The sequence below is a fragment of the Lissotriton vulgaris genome, unplaced genomic scaffold, assembly GCF_964263255.1.
Source record: "Lissotriton vulgaris unplaced genomic scaffold, aLisVul1.2 SCAFFOLD_911, whole genome shotgun sequence".
NCBI classification, from domain to species: Eukaryota; Metazoa; Chordata; class Amphibia; order Caudata; family Salamandridae; genus Lissotriton; species Lissotriton vulgaris.
In genome coordinates, this window is record NW_028247209.1 from 545660 (window position 1) to 568769 (window position 23110).

Below are 23110 nucleotides of genomic sequence, written 5' to 3' on the forward strand. Positions count from 1 at the left end.
TTGGCATTGTAAATGACAATGCGTTTTATTTATGTTTTAAAAACAGAAATCTAAATAAAAGGCATTGTCATTTACAATGCTTTTAGCTCAAACGCACGTAAATGCGAGGCCTATTTCATTGCAAATGGTAGGCATCACGGACAACCGGAGGTGAGAGTGGGCGGGGGGGGGCGGGGAGATAAGGCACGGACTGGAGAGAGGGCTGGGGGTAGAGAAGGCACGGACCGCTGGAGGGAGGGTGGCATTGTAAAGAAGGCTCCAAAGCACGTCGTACCTGCAGCAAGAGAAACTGGATAGAGAAAATTGTGCTTAAAGACTAAATAACAGGTACTGTGTAACAACTGAAGTAAAAGGGCCAGTCCCCATGGGAGGTGACATATGAAGAGGAGGCGGTACTAAGGAGAAACCAACAAGCCAGCATTTAAGACCGACAATGGCACAAGGCAATGGCAAATATGGGCAGAGTGTGGGCGTGGCTTCTTTTCCCTACTCCACTACAAGTCTTGCAAAGCAGTGCATGAGCGTTGGCTCTAGACTCGACCTAAAAACCTACCAGAATCCTATAAACAAAGCGATATCATTTGTATTAATGTTGGAGGGATTGTGCTGCTTGTGTCATAATTAACACGCACATAAATTAAAGTTGGTTCCTTTATGTTGAAACTACTTTTAAGGGTTTAAAGAGGCTTCTTTCCCTAAAGTTTACCTTACATAGGCTCGCTTTCCTAAATGTAACCTTAGATCAAATTACATTTCTATTGGGCAACAGCAGTTACTTAATCGTTTCCAGACCTCGGTTTGGAAGGGATGGGAGGCTTCGGGCCTCTGTCTTTTTAGGACAGCAAATGCGTCCAATAGTGTCTGTGAGTCGTAATCCGATTCTTCATAGGAATCCTAAAATTGGTAGATTTCAGGCCTTGTTTTATTCAGGTAAATTTTTCACACTGGCGCTGGCTGCTATGGTCTTTTGGCAGGTGCATCATACAGGTCCTTGACAGGGTGTTATTGTTTAGCTTTCTTCCTGCATTGTATTTTTCCTGAGAATTTTACTGTTTGCCGGGTCCCCTTTTAAATATATTAACCCCTTCGCTGTTGATGACGAGCTCAGCTCGTCATCAGCCACGGTGGTCGTGTGCGGATGACGAGCTGAGCTCGTCATCTAACGCGGCTTTTCGAAAAAAGCCGCACAGCGGAAAAATAACCGCCGCCGCGATGCGGTTAAAGTCATTATTTAGGAAAAACGCCACCTCACAAGGTGTAATATGCTAATGTGTCACCAAGACCACTTTAAAGGGGGATCTGGACAGTCTACTTAGGGGGTCACTGGCTTCTTTGCACAGCTGTGCCTTCAGTGCCTCTTTGAGGGCTCATTGGAGAATGGTAAGGTATTCTAAAAAAAAAAAGTGACTGAACTTTCACAGTTTTCTTCCTGTTCTTCTTTCTCCTTCATTTTGGAATTCTGGTCAGACTGAAGTTTGAGTCAATTTACGAAGGATTTGTATACAGCTCACAGCACTTTAGCACGTTGAATTGAATTATTTTTTCATTTGGGAGCCAGCGAGCACTTTCAGGAGAAGCTGTTAGTTTATTTCTTCATGGTTATGACATTACCCATTAGTTGATATTGGATTTACCCAAGCCGCTCCCAGTGCCCTTTGAAACCCTTTTTTCGGTTTGAGGACTTTTTACTGTGTGACAAGTATATGTTGTACGGTTGCTTCCACGTATCACCACCACTACTTGTTTGTTTACATGGGAGGTGCCACTTCTTTTGCCCAGCATTGTTTACCCCACCTACTGCTTGCTGTTTTACAGCAGTGTAGTGTAGTGTAGGCAGGGAACTGTCTCCCTTTCCCCTACATTGCTGTGAATCATAATATACAACATAGTATGCTTGACAACATAGCATGCTTGAAATGGATAGCAACATGACAAGCTACACTGTTAGCAGATGCTATTCAGTCTCCGTGTCCACTATTTTCTGAAAATTATTAGTGAGGGTTTGCTTCTTCAAGTGCTTTTTAAAAAATATTTTTTAATCCGCACCCAGATCAAAATGTCTGAAAACTTGACCTTTGATAGTAGATACCACCAACAACCAGAAGGAAGAGCCATAATTGAAGAGGTATTTTGAGTCCAAGTATATGCTTATGAAATCCAGAAAGTAATCAAACAGTGATGCGAGTTCCTTTCTAGCAAAAAAGTTCATATTCCAAGCCCTCTTAGGGAAGGAATACCTTGGAACTAGGTCTGGGAAAAATGTGAGTTGCGCCTGATTAATTTGTGTAATATTGGAAATTTCACTTATTTTGCTTTATGAAATTAACGAAATTGCATTCAATGAAAATAATGGTGGAGAGATGCACACCTTATTTCTCTCATGTTTGTCCAACATTCCTTTTTGCTACCATTTGGCTCGTTGTCGGCGTGCTCGCTCTCCGTGCTCCGCCCACCTGCACTGCAAATGAATGAAAGAACGTAAAGGAGACACAGCTTTGTCTCCATCTAGCTGCACAACCTATTTTAATGAATTTAATTAATTAAATTCGTAATCCATAAGTTTATACATTCCAAATTTTCACCATTTTATTCATCTATTTCTTTACTCTGTTTTATCTTCAATCCATTATATCCATCTCTTCAATCCTTAAGCTTTTGCAAAAAACACAGGAGAATCCTTGTTTCCTTATGCCACGTTTTATTTTCAGTCACCCAATGCATTTCGGGAAAATTCCCTTCTTTGAGGGTTTCGTGGCACTGTTTATTTCAATCGTGTGACTACATCTAGGCTGTGTATTAGTCCCACAGCTACACTGTCTTCAGGCCCCTGTGAAAAGCTTTCACTGGGAACTGAAGACGTCACCGCCTGCCCCACACCTTCGGGTCCCTGGGCACGGCGCGAAGTCGGAGAAGATCGAGCGGCCATGAGGTCCCTTCCTCCTCAGTCGGGTTCCGTGGCGCCTCCGGTCCTAGCGGGTCGGGTGCGTCGGCACCAACGCCATCGGGTGCTTCGGCCCCGGCGCCGCAGGACCACACTGGATCCGGTTCCGGGTCGTCGCCGGTCGACCTCACGACCACACCGGCGCCGGCCCCACGGGTGTCGCCCACTGTGGACGCCGTCCCCAATGTTTCCTGCGGTCCGACTCTGGCGCCGATTCCGTCGGCCTTTGGGGATTTTTATCTCCATGAGGAGGCCCTGTCTACTAACCCTGTTTTACAGGACACAGGTGACGAGGAAGATTGAGAGGGGTCCGAGGACCCTCTGGCACGGGAGTGCCAGTCTCAACAGGACTGGACATACGAGCTTGGGGAGGCCAGTGGTCTTGACACATCGCCAGACACTGGATTTGTCTCCCCTCCGACTGTGGCTTCGGAGGAGGGGTCTAGATATAGCGTAGTGTTGACGAAGGCAGCCAATGCCTTAAACCTTGAGCTCCACGTCGCAGCCGTGAGGACTAACCTCCTCACCGAGGTCCTCAAACCGCAGGCAAGCTCCAGCGAGCCTCTGCCAATGAGGCCTTGTGTGACGTTCTTGTGGGCACTTGGTCCAAGCCCGCCACAGGTCTGCCTGTGGATAGGAACGTGGCCAGATGCTACCGCCCGGCCCCGGGCGACCCATGCTTTTTGTCCACCCACCCCACCCCCGAGAGCCTGGTCATCCAGGCCTCAAATTCCCAGACCGCATTCCCATCGGCCCCGCCCGACAGGGAATCCAAGAGATACGAACAGTTCGGGAAGAAGGTGTTCTCGTCTGTGAGCTTAGGGCTGCGGTCTGCTAATACCGCCTGTCTCTTAGGCCGCTACACCCACACTCTGTGGGACGCGGTTGCGGACGTGCTGCCACAATGTCCGGAGGAGGTCCGGGCTAAACTCGCCCAAACCCTTTCGGAGGGGCGAGATGCTGCGCGTTATTCTATCCGGTGTGGGCTGCATACAACAGACTCACTGGGCAGGGCGATAGCGACGACGGTGGCGGTTCGCCGCCACGCCTGGTTGAGGTCCGCCAACTTCTCGGCTGATGTCCAGGCTACACTCCTGGACATGCCGTTCGATGGCAGTCGCCTCTTCGGCGACAAGGCAGACCATGCGCTGGAACGTTTTAAGGACTCCAGGGCAACGGCCAAGTCCTTGGGCCTCTCAGCCCCACGCCAGCAATCGGGTGCCTTTCGCTCTTTTCGTGGCCACGGAAGGGGCGCCCCACACGTGCTGCCAGCCACGCGCCGCAGAATGTACAACAGCGCGGTGGCGGCCGTGGAAACCGCCGTAGCGGCGGTCTGGGACAACTGCGAGGCCAGTCCACACCTCCCTCCACAGCACCCGCCTCAAAACCTTCCGAGTTTTCAGACCCATGTGACGCCAGTGGGGACAGGGTTCGCCATCACCACTCCCACTGGCGCACTATCACATCGGACAGGTGGGTGCTGCAGATCGTCCGAAGGGGCTACTCCCTCCCCTTCGAGGCGACCCCTCCATCCATGCCACCGCAATGCCACCGCGTGTCGGGGGATCACTTGCAACTTCTGCAAGAGGAAGTCACGGCCCTCTTGGCCAAGGGGGCCATCGAGCGCGTTCCTGGGCCAGAAGTAGGGTGTGGATGTTACTCCCACTACTTTTTGGTACCAAAGAAGGGCAACGGGGGCCTACGCCCTATCTTGGACCTGCGGAACGTCAATGGCTTCCTCCGGAAGGAGAAGTTCAAGATGCTGACTTTGGCTCAGGTCCTAGCTGGCCTGGACCCAGAAGACTGGCTGGTAGTGTTGGACTTGCAGGACGCTTATTTTCACATCCCCGTCCTGCCGGCCCACCATCGTTACCTGCGGTTCACGGTAGGCCAAGAGCACTTTCAGTTTACCGTGCTCCCCTTCGACCTTACCAGCGCCCCAGGGGTGTTCACGAAGGTGATGGCGGTGGTCGCAGCTCATCTGCGCAGGTTAGGGGTATCAGTCTTCCCCTACCTAGACGACTGGTTGTTGAAGGTGGGCTCGCCCCATACAGTCATCCGCCACCTCCAGACTACGGCCGACCTCCTGCATTTGCTGGGGTTCTCCATCAATGTGCAGAAGTCGCACCTGCGTCCCTCTCAGAAGCTCCTCTTCATCGGAGCAGTTCTCGACTTGGCGCAGTTTCGGGTTTTCCCACCCGAACAGCGGGTTTGGGATATACAGGCTCTGATTCCCATCTTTCAGCCTTTATCCCGAGTCTCGGTCAGGTTGACGCTGCGGCTTTTGGGGCTGATGGCCTCCTGCATCCTTCTGGTGCATCACGCCCGGTGGTGGATGCGGGCTCTGCAGTGGGACCTGAAGTTTCAGTGGGCCCAGCATCAGGGCAACCTGTCCGACCACGTCTTGATCTCGGAGGGCACTGCGAGACAACTGCAGTGGTGGCTCAGGGACCGCGATTGGGTCAATGGCAGATCCCTCTCCCTACCCCACCCGGAGCACGTGGTTGTGACGGACGCGTCCCTCCAGGGCTGGGGAGGCCACATGGGAGAGGCAGAGATCAGAGGCCTCTGGTCTCCGGCGGAGTCCCGGCTCCACATCAACCTTTTGGAGCTGCAGGTGATTCGTCTAGCACTGAAGGCATTCCTCCCCTCTGTCCGGGGGAGTGTAGTGCAGGTGTTCACGGACAACACCACCGCCATGTGGTACTGCAACAAACAGGGCGGGGTGGGGTCGTGGACCCTTTGCCAGGAGGCTCTGCGCCTCTGGCAGTGGCTGGAACGTCAGGGCGTGACCCTGGTGGTTCAACACCTGGCAGGCTCTCTGAATGCCAGGGCGGACGAACTCAGCCGTCGGTGCATGATGGATCACGAATGGCGTCTGAACTCAGACGTGGCGCAAGGCCTCTTTCAGCAATGGGGAGAGCCTTCGTTAGATCTATTCGCCACAGAAGAGAACGCGCAATGTCATCTGTTCTGCACGTTGGAATTTCCAAGGCGGCACTCGCTCGGAGACGCTTTTCGTCGCGAGTGGAGTTGCGGTCTATTGTACGCCTTTGCGCCTATACCACTTCTGCCCAGAGTGCTGAAGTAGATCAGGCGCGACCGGGCCCAGGTTATCCTTGTGGCTCCGGACTGGGCAAGAAGATACTGGTATCCCGAGCTACTCAGCATGTCAGTCGATCCCCTGATTCGTCTGCCTCTTCGGGAGGACCTTCTGTCGCAGCAGCAGCAGCAGGGGACGGTCCTGCACCCGAACCTGTCCAGTCTCCACCTACAAGCTTGGAGATTGAGCGGCGGCAGTTGAGGCCATTTCACTTGCCTCCCGAAGTCTGCGATATCATTCTGGCAGCCAGGCGTCCCTCCACAAAGTCGGTATACGCCTGCAGGTGGAACAGATTTGTGGCATGATGCACAGCAAAGGCTGTGGACCCTCTCTCTGCACCCCTTTCTGAAGTTCTACTCTTCCTTCTTTCCCTTGCCCGGCAGGGCTCTGCTCTAGGCACTCTTAAGGGGTACCTTTCTGCTCTTTCCGCCTTCTTAAGGCTTTCTGATCAGCTTTCCTTATTCAAGTCCCCTATTGTAAATAGATTTCTGAAGGGCATCACACACATGTCCCCTCCTGTTCCCTTTGTGATGCCCCAGTGGGACTTGAATCTTGTACTCACTTATCTAATGTGTGCTCCCTTTGAGCTGCTCCATAACTGTCCTCTCCGTCTTCCCACCCTGAAAACTGCTTTCCTGGTTGCCATCACCTTTGCCAGGAGCGTGAGTGAGCTCCAGGCTCTTTCTTCTACTCCACCTTTCCTCTCTGTTCATCCGCACAAGGTGGTGTTGCGTACATGACCTTCCTTTCTGCCCAAGGTTGTCACGGCCTTCCACATCGGGCAATCCATTACCTTGCCCACCTTTTTTCCGCTTTCGCATCCCTCGAAAGAAGTAGAGAGGCTCCACCGTCTGGACCCAAAACGTGCGCTCTCCTATTACCTAGACCGCACACGCCAGTTCCGGGTGGATGACCAACTCTTTGTTGGTTACATGGGCGCGAAGAAGGGAAAGGCAGTACACAAGAGGACCATTTCACGGTGGATCATCTTGTGTATTCAGGCATGTTACTCCATGGCCAAAAAGGAGTCCCTTGCTGGATTACTTGCTCATTCCACTCGAGCCACGGCAACAACAACTGCCTTGGGCTGAGGAGTCCCCTTACAGGACATTTGCCAGGCAGCTATGTGGGCCTCGCTGCACACGTTCGCAAGAAACTACTGCCTGGACAGTCAAGTCCGGAGGGAGGGCTTCTTTGGCCGTTCCGTCCTCCAGGACTTTCTGGTGTGATATTGGTTCGCAGACCCACCACCGGGGTTGGTATTGCTGGGGTATCTATTCTAAGGTAAGGAATCTATCACTAACGTGTCTCTTTCAGATGCACAAGTTACTACTTGTGTAACGATATAGCTGTAAGAAACATTAGTTAGTGATAGATTCCTTACCGACCCACCCATCCTCCCCGTTCTGCGAACCGATATCTAGGGTTAAGGTCATCCCCTTTAAGGCCCTAGTTTCATGGCACCATTGTTGGTTCTATTATGGCTCTGCGTATCTGGCGCGGAATAGCTGTGTTTCAGAACTGACGTCAGCGCGCATGGGCGGCGTCTAAGTACTCCGACGTCATTCCGGCGCTAACGACGCCGACGACTGACACGGAGCCGCAGATGACGCCTACTGACGCGCAGGGGTATTGCTACGCAAAAATTTGCGGATCCAGTCTGACGCCTGGGGATATTCTAAGGTAAGGAATCTATCACTAACTAATGTCTCTTACAGATATATCGTTACACAAGTAGTAACTTGTGCATTAGTGCAGGTTTGTCTGTTAGGATTGTTTTTTCTATCCAGTGCTAATGTTCCCCGTTGTCCACGAAACGCTGCTGTCCATCTAGCCCGCTTTACTGTTGTTCACCTATACCTTCGTGCCAGTGCCAAATTTAGGACAAGTTCAAAATGGAGCTGTGCTATGCCTTTTTCTACAGCCCGTGGGCTACATTCTACAGCCTTTCAAACTCTGCATTGCACCTAGCCAGGCACAATGGATGGTCTTTAAGACCACGTCCTTTAGATAGACGTTTGACTTTGCAGCACTTTTGTATTAGTTTAAATGGTGGATTATTCCTAATTGCAGATCTTCCTGTCAGCCAAGAAACTATTCCTGACAAGTCTTAATGCTTTCAACATAATTTTGGAAACTGGTACTGCCTAATTGGATCTTGAATCTATCATGTTTTAGGCTCTTCCAAGAGCAAACTCCTGCAGCTTAATTTACAGAAAGTCTTATATGCACTGCAGCTTCTGAACACATTGATTTCCTCGCTATTTCATGTTTTTTATTTCTTTTTCTGTACCTCAGTGAGGCTTGTTGTCACTATACTATTTTCCACAAACTGTTATTGTTTTTGACTTTCTAAGCCAGCAAATTTCAGATTTGCCGCCTTATTTGTAAGTCAATAAGCAAACGTTGCTGTTCTAACACAGTTACAGACGTTTCTCAAGAGGCGTAATGATGGATACTTTTTTCGAGTGAAAATAATGCGTATTAACATATATTAACCTATTAATATTTTAAATGATTTCAGATCTACATTCTTACAGTAAAAGATTTGATAAGAAAGACTGATAAAAATTTCAAGGTGATCACGCGCAATGGTACTGTGGAATATGCCATTGGAAAGCTTGAACCTGGCGGAAAATATAGTGTAACTGTCCAACTAAAGAACATGAGCAAGGAATCCTCTATAAAGATCACCACTGGTAAGGGTAAAATTGGACAGTCAAATTCCAAATTTGATGAGAACTTATTTTGTCTGTTTTTTGTTTTGTTTTATTTACAGTAGATAAATACAGCACTTTGATTCCATTTGGCTTTATCAGAAGGACTAAATATATGGAGCTAAAAGTGAGCATGGGTAGAGAAAATACAAAGTGGGACAATGCATAGGTATCAAAAGATAAAGTACAGAAAGGAACAGTGAAACTGGCCACAGTCCAACTATTAATTTGAAGGAACAAAACACATTCATAATAAATTATTGCAAGACAACACAAAAAATGATTGGGAAATGTTGAAGCAGTCTCAGCTACTGGTAGGCACAATGGGTCACTTTCCAGTCACTAGATGTTAGTTTGCCTGCACCATATTTTTGACCCTGTCCCTCCTGGTAATGGTATGGCCATGCACACTACATAATTCAGCCATTGCAGCCCAGGCACCCTTACTAAAATACTGCACCATGAACTCTTCTTTGGAGACGCCAGCAACTATCCGTTTGCTCATAGTGGATGAATGGTATATGCCTGAACAGCAGAGATCAGTTTGCACTATTGAACTGTGAGTTCGAGTCTTGCTGGAAATGCGATTTAGAATTTGTTTTTGTCGAGAGGTGTACATAATTGCCTTTTGCCATCCAGGTCAAATTGCAAGATAGATATGTATACAGATTTTCTCCACAATTAGATTTTTATAGCCATTTTTCTTAATAACGTGGTGTTTCTTGATTCAGTATTATTGTGATTAATGTCAATTAGTGTTTTTCTTTCTGTGAAAAGCCTCCATCAGATTATATGAATCTGATAGAGGCTTCTAGCTACAGATTTCTTACCTTTGAATTTACCAGTCATCAGACTGGATCCGTAAACATTTTGCGTGAGCAGTATACCTGTTCATCATCAGGTGGCTGTCGGGCTCCATGTGATGTTGCAGGCATTGTTGGCGTTGGTTGTGACATTGCAGTCACCTAAATTGGCGCCACCCAGACAGGCAGCATCAGTTTTTTCTTTCCGCACCAGTTACCCCTCTGTCTTTTTTTGACAGGCTTTTTTCGAAGTTTTGGTAAGAGATTTTTTTCTTGTGTGTCGAGGGATGAACAGAGACAGGTAGGTTTCAAGCCATGTGCGCCTGTCACTGTGCCATGTCAGTAACCAACTCCTATGTGGTCTGTTTGTGGGGTCTTAAGCTCAACCACATCTCAGCGTTGTGCTCGACTGTCGTGCCATGGCTCCGAATGCCTTGCGGGAGCAATCCATGAAGCTCCTTGTGGCCCGGCAGTCAACATCCAGCTTAACTCCTCAGAGGTCCTGGTCCCGTTTGAAGAAGAAAGGGTCGCGGGACTGCTCCAGCTGCCACAAGTCCAGTTCTTCGCACTTGAGGTCCGCTGGACACTCAGAATTGGCATACGAATAAATCCAAATGGGCTGTTGTCAGTTGACAAGATAGGTAAGGAGCATCAACGCTCTAAGCAAAGTTCTGCAGAATGTTTGCTGGGTACGACTCTGAGCCTCCTCCCATTTCCGGGAGCCTGACCGACCCCCGCTCAGATGAAAGAATTCTATAAGGCCATGCGCCACATATTTGAGTGCGCCCACCCCTCTGGTGTGCCTTCAGTACCCCCGGGGTTGGAAGAGGTCCCACCAGGCTCCCCGGCGCCGGCTCCGGCCCCAGCACTGGTGGAGGTCTCATCGATCAGATTTCGGGTCAGCGCCGGCTGTGCCAACGCAACCTTCCCCGGCGCCAGCCCCATCGTTGATGCCATCGGCTCCAAATCGATTCTGATACCTGACAACTCGAATCAACGTCAGTGGACGTTGGGTCTGGCACCAACGGAGCCCAGAGGTTCTACGTTGTTGCCTGCTCATTTTGAAGAGGTTTCAGGCATTGGAGAAGAATGGGAGGGGGGTCTCTGGACCCTTTGGAACACAAGTTGGGTGCTCCTTGTGAGCAATTGGACTAGTATGAGGAGCTTAGAGAGGCTAGTGGACTGGACACATCTCCAATACTGGTTGCTCTCTCCACCTAGTGTGGGTAAAGAGGAAGGGGTGTCTTATGCTATGGTGGTGAGGAGGGCAGCAGAGATCCTGGACCTGGAGTGCCCACAGTGCAGGTCAAGACTAATATCTTGACTAAAGTGCTTTAACCTGGGTCTTCCTTGTCCGAACCCCTTTTGCCCCAAATGAAGCACTGACAGATGTCCTTCTAAGCATGCGGTCCAACCCTAGCACAGGGGCTCCTATGAACAGGACAATAGCTTACCGCCGTCGCCCTGAGCTGGGTGATCGAAGTTTCCTCAGCCTGCACCTCACCTCTGAGAGCTTGGTGGTTCAGGCTACAACATCCCATAATACGTTCCTTTCCGCACTTACGGATAGGGAATCCAGGAGACTAGAGGCACTTGAGAAAAATATGTTTTCTTCCACCTGCTTTGTATTTCAGTTGGTCAACACTGCATGCTTATTGGGCCATTTCTCACGCACCTTATGGGAAATGGTTGCGCAATTGCTGCCACAAGTCCTGGAGGAAGCCCCGGCCGTGCTCTCACATGCAGTGGAAGGTGAGAGAGATGTAGCAAAGTTCACCATTAGGTGTGGCTTAGTTACGACTGACTCGCTGGATAGAGCTGTTTCGTCAACGGCGGCCTTACAGCTCTACGCCTGGCTGTGAACATCTGGCTTCTCGGGTGATGACCAGGCTAGCCTCTTGGACGTGCCCTTTGACAGGACTCTTCTCTTTGATGAGAAAGCAAACTCTGGTTTGGAGTGCTTCAAGGAATCTCGTGCTATGGTCAGATTCATGGGCCTCTCTGTTACACCTAGTGACCAGTCTACCTTTTGCGCCTTTTGTGGCAACGGAAGGGGTGATCACCCACGTCAGCCATATCCCAGCCAGGGTCCTGTACAGACTCCCCAAGTTAAGTGAGGACGTGTACAAGGTACATTTTGACTTTGTGGGAATGGTAGCCAAAAGACGTCTGCCACTTAGCCCCCGGCAGATGCAGCCTCCAAACATTCCTAGTTTGGATCTACAAGACCATGTCACTCCAGTTGGAGGGAGAATTCAACATCATCTCCTGTGCTAGAGGTCCATTTACTTGGACAAAGGGGTCTAGCTGACCATTCGGGCTGGCTTTTCCATTTCTTTCTTTTCCTTCTCCTTTACCGCCAACTCAAGAATGGGTGGCGGAGGATCATCTGTTATTACTCAGTGAAGAAGTTGCAACTCTCCTGGCCAAGGGAGCTATAGAAAAGGTTACATTTTCAGAAGTAGGCAGTGATTGTTACTCCCGCTACTTTTTGATACCGAAAAAGATCAAAGGTCTACGGGCTATTTTGGACCCCCGGACCATCAATCTCTTCCTCAAAACGGAAAAATTGAGATACTCATGTTAGTGAAGGTCTTGTCTGCCCTAGACCAGGCAGACTGGTTGGTCGTATTGGACTTGCAGGATGCGTATTTTCACATTTCCATCCGGCCAGCCCACAGGTGTTAACTGCGGTTCAAGGTAGACAATGAGCACTTTCAGTTAACTATGCTGCCTTTTGGCATTACCAGCACCCTTCGGGGTTTTTTTCCAAGGTGATAGCGGAGGTCACAGCTCATCTATGCAGGTTAGGGGTGTCGGTCTTCCCCCTACCTCAATGATTGGTTGTTGAAGGCGTCCTCGCCCCAGGCTGTCTTCTCCCACCTCAAGACAACTGCAGACCTTCTGCTTTTCCTGGGGTTCTCTATAAACATGCTGAAGCTGTACCAGACTCCTTCTCAGATGCTCCCTTTCATTGGAGCTGTTCTGGACACAGTGTAGTTTAGGGTTTAACCTCCCAAGCAGCTAATCCAGGATATTCAGGTTATGATACTAATGTTTCGGGCTCTATCCTGGATTTTGGTGTGAATGACTCTGACGCTGCTGGGATTCATGGCTTCCTGCATGCAGTTGGTAAATCACTCCAGATGGCGTATGTGGGCTCTGCAGTGAGACCTGAAGTTCCAGTGCGCGGCATCAGGGGAATCTCTCTGATGCGGTCCAGATCTCTGCTGGAACTGCAAAAGACCTGCAGTGGTGGTTAACGAACTGCGATTATGTTAGAGGCAGACCCTCTTTGTTCAGCAACCAGATCTCACAGTAGTGACAAATGCATCATTCCTGGGATGGGGCGATTATCTGGGAGAGGTGCAGATCAGGGGATACAGGTCTCCGGTGGAGTCGGGGCTCCACATTAACTTGTTGGAGCTTCGGGCGATCTGGCTAGCATTGAAAGAATTTCTTCCCCCTTTGAAGGGGAAGTTGCTGCATGTGATCACAGACATGATCGCCATGTAGTACTGCACCAAGCAGGGCGTGGTGGAGTCCTGGAGTCTTTGTCAAAAGGCCTTAAACCTCTGCACGTGGCTGAAATAGCAGGTCATGACCCTGGTGGTTCAACGCCTGACAGGGTCTCTAAACGCCAGAGCAGGCGAACTCAGCCGTCGATGCTTGGCAAATCACAAATGGCGTCTCCAGTCTGAGGTGGCGTAAGGTCTCTTTCAGCAGTGGGAAGAGCCTTGTTTAGATCTGTTCGCCTCTGAAGAGAACAGCCAATGTGAGCAGTTTTGTGCGCAGGAGTTTTCAAGCTGGCTATCGCTCACCAATGCTTTTCGTCACAAGTGCAGCTCATGCCTCCTGTATGCCTTCCGACCTATACCACTTCTGCCCAGAATTCTAAAGAAGATCAAGAACAACAGGTACCAATTCATTCTTGTCGCTCCCGACTGGATATAGAGAGTCTGGTATCAAGAGCTTCTTCGAATGAGCCTCAATACTTAGATTTGGCTGCCTCTTCAGGAGGATCTTCAGTCGCAGCAGCAGGGGAGTGTCCTCCACCCGAACCTTTCGACTCTCTGCCTCTTTGCGTGAAGATTTAATGGTGACAGTTGATAGCTTTCGTATGTCATGTAATCTTGGCAGCCTGGCGGCTCTTCACTAAGACTGTACACGCCTGCCGTTAGCAAACAATTGACAATTATTGTACAGAAAGGTTTATTGATCCTTTTTCTGCTTCTTTGTCTGATATGTTTCTTTCTATTCTTACCCTTGCCCAGCAGTGCACTGCTTTGGGTACTCTTAAGGGTTATCTTTCTGCTCTGAATGCTTTCTCACAGCTGCTGGACCAACCCTCTTTCTTGAAATCCCCTATGGTAAATAGGTTCTTAAAAGGGCTTTTACATATGTTTCCACCTACGCCCTTTATGATGCCACAGTAGGATCTCAATCTGTTTCTCACATATCTCATATGTGCTCTCTTTGAGCCTTTACACAAATGACCCCTCCTGCTGCTTACTATCAAGACAGCCTTTCTAGTGGTGATAACATCTGCCTGAAAGGTGAATGAAATGCAGGCTTTGTCATCCAAACCTCATTACCATATGACATTCTTCGATAAGGTGGTGCTTCGCACCTGTGCCATATTTCTTCCAAAAGTGGTGACTCCATTCCACCTGGGTCAATCGGTCACGCTGGCTGTTGGACTTGGCCTTTTTGGCAGGTTCACCCCAAAACTTTTTTCATTTTCCTAGCCTGATTCTGTAACCTGGTGTTGGTGATTTTAGGCCTCTGCGCACTATTTCACTGAAAGTGAAAAGTGCATGCGCTCTCTGTGTATGTGTGGTGAGAGCGGCCTGCTCTCCCATAGGAATGCAGGGGGATATGTGTGTCCATAGTAGTTCCTAATGTGTGGGGAGTGCAGGGTCGAGTTTGGTATGTGCGAACTCGGGCAATTAATTGCTGCGCGATTATGTGTCCAGATTGATTGTGTCCAGTTGAGAAGTGCCACTTGTAGAAGTTGGCATGTCTGGGCAGTAAATGTAAATTGACTGTCTGGCTTGTGATTGGCTGGAGCTGGCTAGTGTGCCTGGCTCCAGTAGTCCGGATGGGTCTGCCCGGTGGTGAATGTGGAGATCTCCATGTTGATGGCAGGGAGGAGTTGCACCTGGGACCTGAATATGGCTAGGCCTTCCCTCCACAATGCTGGCTCCACACCCTGTGGTGTGTCTGATGTCCCTGGCATGTCCTGTGAATAGGGAGAGGGTCTGAGCAAAACAAAGTGCTCCAGAACAAGTTGCATCTGGTTCACCCCTTGCCTGCAACTTTGGAGACAAATTATTTCTATGTATAAAAAGGGGCTGTGACCCCATGAAAAAATGTTCTTGTTCCTGACTCGAATCTACCAGGGGCGTGCTTGCCTCCCTGGACCCTGCCCAGCCCCTGGATGCCTTGGAGATCTTGTTCCTCTGGGACCCCTCTGCCTTGCCTGGGGGACTGGAGGACTTCCCTGTGCTGAGGAGCTGGTTGCTCCATTTCTTTGCCAATGACCTTGCTGCATCTTTTAGCACCCTGGGAGCCTTCTGCTAGTCCTGTTTTTTGATCCTTGAAGAGGGAATCCCCTGTGATATCTGCCTGGCGGGTGCCACCCGCATATTTTGATATTACCTTGCAGGTGCGCACCCTGCATCATGGCCACTTGCCTTTTATTCAAAGGAGCAAGTGCCCACCCTGCGTTCGCATTTTTTTCATCTAGTGCGCGGGTGACCACCCCGCGACTTTGGCCTTAATCACAGTGGGTGCCCACCCTGCTGTTTATTTTTCGTCTCGAGGGAGCCTACCCCTCTCATTGCCCGGGAAAAAGATCACCGCCGCGGCCCGTCCCCAAAACAGGAAGTCAGGCAATATGGCGCCTGACGCTGAGTGGGACTTCCACCTTGGCGAGGAAGCCCAGCCCAGCATCCCAGGAAGTTGGAAGGAGGAGGCAGCGCAGAGCCTTGCTGGCTCGTTCCCGAAGTCCTGGTCCCGGTCCCTGAGACGAGGGACCGGGTGAAGACTGGTGCAGGGAGGGAGCGGGGCTCGCATCAGGAGTGAGAGCCCCGCAAGTGCCGCCGCACTCGAGGCAGAGCAGAGTTCCCCTCTGAGAAGAGCCGTGAGTAAAAGCCTGCTTGGGGGAGGGACATCGAGGCACCCTGCCAGTGCCTCTACCCAGAGCTGCCACGCGTCTACCGAGGGCTCATCCGACATTTGGCCCCAAGTGTTTGCTCGAGCCCAGAGGGGCCCATACTTAGAATATCCCCAGGCGTCAGACTGGATCCGGAAAATTTTGCGTAGCAGTACCCTTGCGCGTTGGTAGGCGTCATCTGCGGCTCCGCGTCCGTCGTGGGCGCCGTGATGACGTCGTCGGAGTACTTAGACGCCGCCTCCACGTGCTGATGTCAGTTCTTCTTCTTTCTGCGACAAAACTTTTTACGATCCCTTTTGATAATTTTTCGAGTCTTCGACTCCGAACGGTGCCGGTAGGGATGCCAGGTTTTAAACCCTGTGAGGACTGCGACCGACTTGTGTCGGTCACCGACCCTCACCACCGGTGCCTCCACTGTTTCGGCGTCGTTCACGACGACAAGGCCCGCTCCGACTGCCGGGCCCTGACTTCGAAAGCTAGGCGGGAGCGGTCCAGCAAGCGGCTCAAACTCCGGCAGTCGGCACCACGCCGCGAGTGGTCCCGGTACGGACGGAGGTTGAGGGACAGGTCGTGGGGTCGGAGCCATCATAGCTCCGGGAGTCGCCATCACTCCTCTGGCTCGAAGTCGTCATTTAAGCACAAGAAGTCGAAGAGACGTCATTGCTTTTCAGACTCCCCCCGACGCTCGCGCGACGTGGCCGGGGGTTCGGGTGACACCGACAACGCGGCTCCGTCGGAGTTGCGGGCGTCGCAACCTGCCCCATACCCTCCGGTCGCTGGGCAGCAAGCAACGCCGGAGGAGATCGAACGCTTCCTCATGGCCATGAGGTCCTTCACTCCTCTGGCGGGCTCCGCGGCGCCTTCAGGCTCAGCGGACCCGTCTGGGGGCCCTAGCGGGTCGGTTGCTTCAGCCCCGACGCCGGCGGCGCCTTCGGGCCCTGCACTGCAGGGCCCTACTGGATCCGGTTCTGGATCCGGATTGTCGCCGGTTGACCTGACGACCTCACCAGCCCCGGTCCCTCGGGTGTCACCTCCGGCGCCGTCCTCGGGCGGCGCCGTCTCCGATACCTCCTTCGACCCGGTTCCGGCGCCGCTGGGCGCCGCCACTTAAGGAGTTTTACTTCGATGAACCGGCCCCATCATTTGACAACCCTGATTATCAGGAGATGGGTGAAGAGGAGTATTGTGAGGGGTCTGAGGACCCTCTGACACGTGAGTGTCAGTCCCAGGAGGACTGGACAGGTGGACTTTGGGATGCCAATGGTCTAGACACTTCGCCAGACACTGGTTTTGTCTCACCTCCTACCGTGGCTACGGAGGAGGGGGCAACCTTCAGTGTGGTGTTGACCCGGGCGGCCAAGGCCTTGTGCTCTCCGTCGCGGCCGTGACGACTAACCTCCTCACTGAGGTCCTTAAACCGCAGTCCAGCTCGGCTGAGCCTCTGCTGCCGTTTAATGAGGCCTTAACTGACGTTCTTTTGGGCACTTAGTCCAGGCCCACAACAGGTCAGCCTGTAGATAGGAACGTGGCCAGATGCCACCGACCCCGGGCGACCCTTGTTTCATGTCCACCCAGCCCACCCGAGAGCCTGGTAATGCAGGCCTCAAACTCCCAGACCGGATTCCCGTCTGCTCTGCCTGATGGGGAATTCAAGAGGTATGAGAATTACGGAAAGAAGATATTCTCCTCCCTTAGTCTGGGACTGAGGTCTTCCAACACCGCATGCCTCTTGGGCCGCTACACCCACTCCCAGTGGGACACGGTCGCGGACGTGCTGCCACAATGCCCAGCGGAGGTCAAGGCTAAACTCGCCCAAGCCCTTGCGGAGGGTCAAGATGCGGCACGTTCTTCCATCCAGTGTGGGCTGGATACCACAGACTCACTGGGCAGAGCGATGGCAACGACGGTGGCAATTCGTCGCCATGCCTGGTTGAGGTCTGCCAACTTTTCAGCGGATGTCCAGAATACCCTCATGAACATGCCGTTTGATGGCCGTCGCCTTTTTGGCGACAAGGTAGGCCATGCGCTTGAGCGCTTTAAGGACTCCAGTGCTACGGCCAAGTCCTTGGGCCTCTCGACCCCGTGCCAGCAAAGGGGTGCCTTTCGCTCCTTTCGTGGCCAAAGAAGGGGCACCCCACACGTGCTGCCAGCCACGCACCGCAGACTAACACAACGCGGTGGCGGCCGTGGAAACCGCTGTGGAGGCGGTCGGGGACAACGGCGAGGCCAGTCCACACCTTCCCCCGCAGCAACCGCCACAAAACCTTCCTAGTCCGTGCCTTCAGTCCCATGTGATGCCATGGGGGGCAGGGTTTCGCCATCACCACTCCCACTGGCGCACTGTCACATCGAACAGGTGGGTGCTGTAAATCGTCCGAAGGGGCTACTCCCTCCCCTTCGAGACGACCCCTCCAGCCATGCCACCGCAATACCACCGCGTATCGGGGGATCATTTGCGGCTTCTGCAGGAGGAAGTTACGGCCCTCTTGGCCAAGGGGGCCATTGAGCGCGTTTCTGGGCCCGAAGTAGGGTGTGGTTGCTACTCCCACTACTTTCTGGTGCCAAAGAAGGGCAAAGGGGGCCTACGCCCTATCTTGGACCTACGGAACGTCAGCGGCTTCCTCCGGAAGGAGAAGTTCAAAATACTGACACTGGCTCAGGTCTTATCTGCCCTGGACCCAGGAGACTGGATGGTAGCGTTGGACTTGCTGGACGCTTATTTCCACATCCCCGTCCTGCCGGCCCACCGGCGCTACCTGCGGTTCACGGTAGGCCACGAGCACTTTCAGTTTACCGTGCTCCCCTTGGGTCTTACCAGCGCCCCACGGGTGTTCACAAAAGGGATATGGCGGTAGTCGTAGCTCATCTGCGCAGGTTAAGGGTTTCAGTTTTCCCCTACCTCGACGACTGGTTGTTGAAAGCGGGCTCGCCCCAGACAGTCGTCGTCCACCTCCAGATGACAGCGGACCACCTGCACCTGCTGGGGTTCTCCATCAATGTGCCGAAGTCACACCTGTGTCCCTCTCAAAAGCTCCTCTTCATCGGAGCGGTTCTCGACTCTCCGCAGTTTCGGGTTTATCCCCCAGAGCAGCGGGTTCGGGATATTCAGGCTCTGATTCCGATCTTTCAGCCTTTATCCCGAGTCTCGGTCAGGTTGACGCTGCAGCTTCTGGGGCTGATGGCTTCCTGCATCCTTCTGGTGCATCACGCCCGATGGCGGATGCGGGCTCTGCAGTGGGTCCAGCATCAGGGCAACCTGTCCGACCATGTCCTGATCTCGGAGGGCACTGCAAGACAGCTGCAGTGGTGGCTCACGGACCGCGATTGGGTCAGCGGCAGATCCCACTCCCTTCCCCAACCGGAGCACGTAGTTGTGACGGACGTGTCCCTCCAGGGCAGGGGAGGCCACATGAGAGAGGCGGAGATCAGAGGCCTCTGGTCTCCGGCGGAGTTCCGGCTCCATATCAACCTTTTGGAGCTGTGGGCGATTCGTCTTGCACTGATGGCATTCCTCCCTTCTGTCCAGGGGAGTGTAGTGCAGGTGTTCACGGACAACGCCACCGCCATGTGGTACTGCAACAAACAGGGTGGGGTGGGGTCGTGGACCCTCTGCCAGGAGGCTCTGCGCCTCTGGCAGTGGCTGGAACATCAGGGCGTGACCCTGGTGGTTCAACACCTGGCAGGTTCTCTGAACACCAGGGCGGATGAACTCAGCCGCCGGTGCATGATGGATCACGAATGGCTTCTGAACTCTGACGTGGCGCAAGGTCTCTTTCTGCAGTGGGGAGAGCCGTGGTTAGATCTATTCGCCACCGAAGAGAACGCGCAATGTCATCAGTTCTGCGCGTTGGAATTTCTAAGGCAGCACTCACTCGGAGACGCTTTTCGTCGCGAGCGGAGTTGCGGTCTGTTGTACGCCTTTCCGCCTATACCACTTCTGCCCTGCTGAAGAAGATCAAACGCGACTGGGCCCAAGTCATCCTTGTGGCTCCTTGTGGCTCCGGACTGGGCACAAAGGTACTGGTATCCCGAGCTACTCAGTATGTCAGTCGATCCCCTGGTTCGTCTGCCTCTTCAGGAGGACCTTCTGTCGCAGCAGGGGACGGTCCTCCACCCGAGCCTGTCCAGTCTCCACCTCCATGCTTAGAAATTGAACGACGACAGTTGAGGCCATTTGACTTGCTTCCTGAAGTCTGTAATATCATTCTGGCAGCCAGGCGTCCCTCCACAAAATCGGTATACAGCTGCAGGTGGAACAGATTTGTGGCATGGTGCACAGTAAAGGCTGTGGATCCTCTCTCTGCCCCTCTTTCTGAGGTTCTTCTCTTCCTTCTTTCTCTTGCCCAGTCAGGCTATGCTCTGGGCACTATCAAGGGCTACCTTTCCGCCCTTTCGGCCTTTCTAAGGCTGCCTGATCAACCATCTTTGTTCAGGTCCCCTCTTGTAACTCGTTTTCTGAAAGGCATCACACACACGTTTCCACCTGTTCCATTCGTGATGCCTCAGTGGGACTTGAACCTGATTCTTACTTATCTGATGTGTCCTCCGTTTGAGCCACTTCATAACTGTCCTCTTTGCCTTCTTACTCTGAAGACTGCTTTCCTGGTTGCCATCACCTCTGCCAGGAGAGTGAGTGAGCTCCAGGCTCTTTCATCCAAACCTCCTTTCCTTTCTGTCCATCCGGACAAGGTTGTGTTGCGGACTAGACCCTCTTTCCTGCCCAAGGTTGTCACGGCCTTCCACATCGGGCAGTTTATCACCTTGCCCTCCTTCTTTCCGCCTCCGCATACCTCGAAAGAGGAAGAGCGGCTCCACCGTCTGGACCCAAAACGTGCGCTCTCATTCTATCTGGATCGTACACGCCAGTTCCGGGTGGATGACCAACTCTTTGTTGGTTACGTGGGCGCTAAGAAGGGACGGGCGGTACACAAGCGGACCATCTCTCGGTGGGTCGTCTTGTGTATCAAGGCTTGTTACTCCTTGGCAAAGAAGGAGCCTCCTGTTGGGCTGAGGGCCCATTCCACTCGGGCCACGGCGGCTACCACTGCCCTGGGCAGGGGTGTCCCCTTACTGGAAATCTGTCAGGCAGCTACTTGGTCATCGTTGAACACATTTGCGAGACACTACTGCCTGGACAGCCAAGTCCGGAGGGATGGCTTCTTTGCTGTTCCGTCCTCCAGGACTTTCTGGTGTGATTGTTGGTTCGCAGACCCACCACCGGGGTTGGTATTGCTGGGGTATCTATTCTAAGGTGAGTAATCTAATACTAACCTGTTTCTTTCAGATGAACAAGTTACTTACCTTTGGTAACGATATATCCGTAAGAAACAGTAGTTCGTATTAGATTCCTTACCGCCCCACCCATCCTCCCCGTTCTGCGAACCGATATCTAGGGTTAAGGTCATCCCCTTTCAGGGCCCTAGTTTCAATGGCACCAGTGTTGTTTTTTTTTTTCTTTTTAAAAAACCTTTATTGTACCTTCAAAGTTACACAGCCGAAGGCCTACAACCCGTTGGGCTGGCCGCTATATCAATCTATTAGCATCTTGCAGCAACACGAAGCCATTGTTAAAATATCAGTCCTTGTAAACATTAATATAACTGCATCGATGGAAAGGTACATTATAGTCAGCATAATTCAAGACAGTAGTGGTTTTTGATTTTCTATTTTTACAAAAACAACAACAAAACAAAAGAAATTCTAGGAATCACAATGTGGTCGTATGTTGATCGGTATCGGTTGTATGTGACTATTTTGTGAAATAGTCCCCCGCAGTGCTCCCCCCGTTTCATCTAGCACTACCTGAAATGTACGTTAGAGCATGTGCGTATGTCCCGCTGAACTATATTCCCTTGTGGCCTCACCCATTTGATCCTGTGTAATATCATAGAAAACCGGTAATTCCCGTGGCCCATGGCGGTCACCCCATCTCATTCTATAAGTACTATTAGTCCTCCTCCCCTACCTCATCCGATACATCCTGGTCTTCTTCCGGTAAGGGATCACAAATCTCCCCTCTGTACACATTCCATTTCGTCCAGATTTTGTTCCACTTCCCCGGACAGGCCTCGGTTAGAGTACACCGCCCTTTCCGTTACCATCACCCTGTCCTTGTTCAGGCACCATTGTGTCTTGGTTGGCACTTCTGCCACTCCCCAGCGTTGTGCGATGTCACGTTTTGCTACCATCAATCCCACCGTGACCCAAAGTTGACCATATCTAGAGAGATCTGTAGGTTCCCATACATTTAAGAAGCACCTCTTTGGTTCAGGCAGTAATGAAATCTCCCGTGTTTGCGAGATTGTTCGTAGTTTTTGCCTCCAGAACTCCTGCACCCGGGGAAACTCCCATATGGTGTGAAAAAATGTGCCCTCCTCCCCGCACCCACGAAGGCAATAAGGGTGTTGTGCTCTGTGAATGCGGTGTAGCATGGTCCTCGTGTAGTACACCCTACGTAACACTTTCAACTGTACGAGTCTAAGGCGTGCGGAGATGCCGACTTCCTTAGGCGACGCTATCGCCTCATTCCATTCATGTTCGTCCATTTCACAGGTGTCTCCCTCCCATTTCACCTATAAGGAGGTTGTCGGGTCCGCCAAGTTGTTAAGCAGTTTGCGGTATGTGAGTGATGTTGCGCGTTCAATCATAAAGTCAGTGAGGAGGCGGTCTTCTAGTGGAGACGACTCTGGCAGATCTGTGTCCGGGGGTAGTGCAGTGAGCAATGCATGTTTTATCTGAATGTATCTGTACAGCTCTTTCACTCATGTCGTATAGCTCTCTCAATCTATCGAAAGGTATTACCCCTCCCCTCTCCCAGAGATCTCCCACTGTGGATATCCCTATGGCGTCCCAGTGTGAGAACCCCCTGCTGTTCCTCATGTTACCCAGGGCTCGAGAGTCCCATAGTGGGGTAAGCTTGGTTATTTTCCCTTTCCATCCCAGAGCTGCTGTCGCCGTATGCCATAGCGTCACCGTTAGTCTGGTGGGCCCCACCAATTTGCGCATTTTACGTAAGTCATATAATGGAGCCAGTAGATTGTTAGTACCCAATTGTGCCCTGTCGGCCTGAAATGCTGGCTCGGTTTGTGGAGTGTGTAGCCATTGCTTGATGGGTTTAAGATGTGCCTCCCAATAATACAGTTTTAGATTAGGCAACGCAATTCCACCATCATACCACCCTCTATTTAATTTAGGTTGAGCGATGCGCGCCGGGAGGTTCCCCCACAGGAGATTGGACACTAGTGGCGCAACTTTCTGAAAAAATCTCTGGGCCACCGGATATGGTGTGTTTTCAAGTACGTACCGAAATCGGGGCAGGGCCATCATTTTGTACAGTGCTGCCCTTCCTAATAGCGTTAGTGGTAGCCC

At 51.7% G+C, this 23110-nt stretch overlaps 1 protein-coding gene across 1 annotated transcript in view; it reads left to right on the top strand.

Moving 5' to 3' along the window:
- The window catches only part of SORL1 (sortilin related receptor 1), a 607546-nt gene that overhangs the window by 532263 nt on the left and 52173 nt on the right, over positions 1-23110 (top strand). The window contains exon 32 of the mRNA XM_086949665.1: positions 8569-8743. Within this exon, the coding sequence (XP_086805791.1) occupies positions 8569-8743 (175 nt within the window). The remainder of the gene's footprint in view (positions 1-8568; positions 8744-23110) is intronic.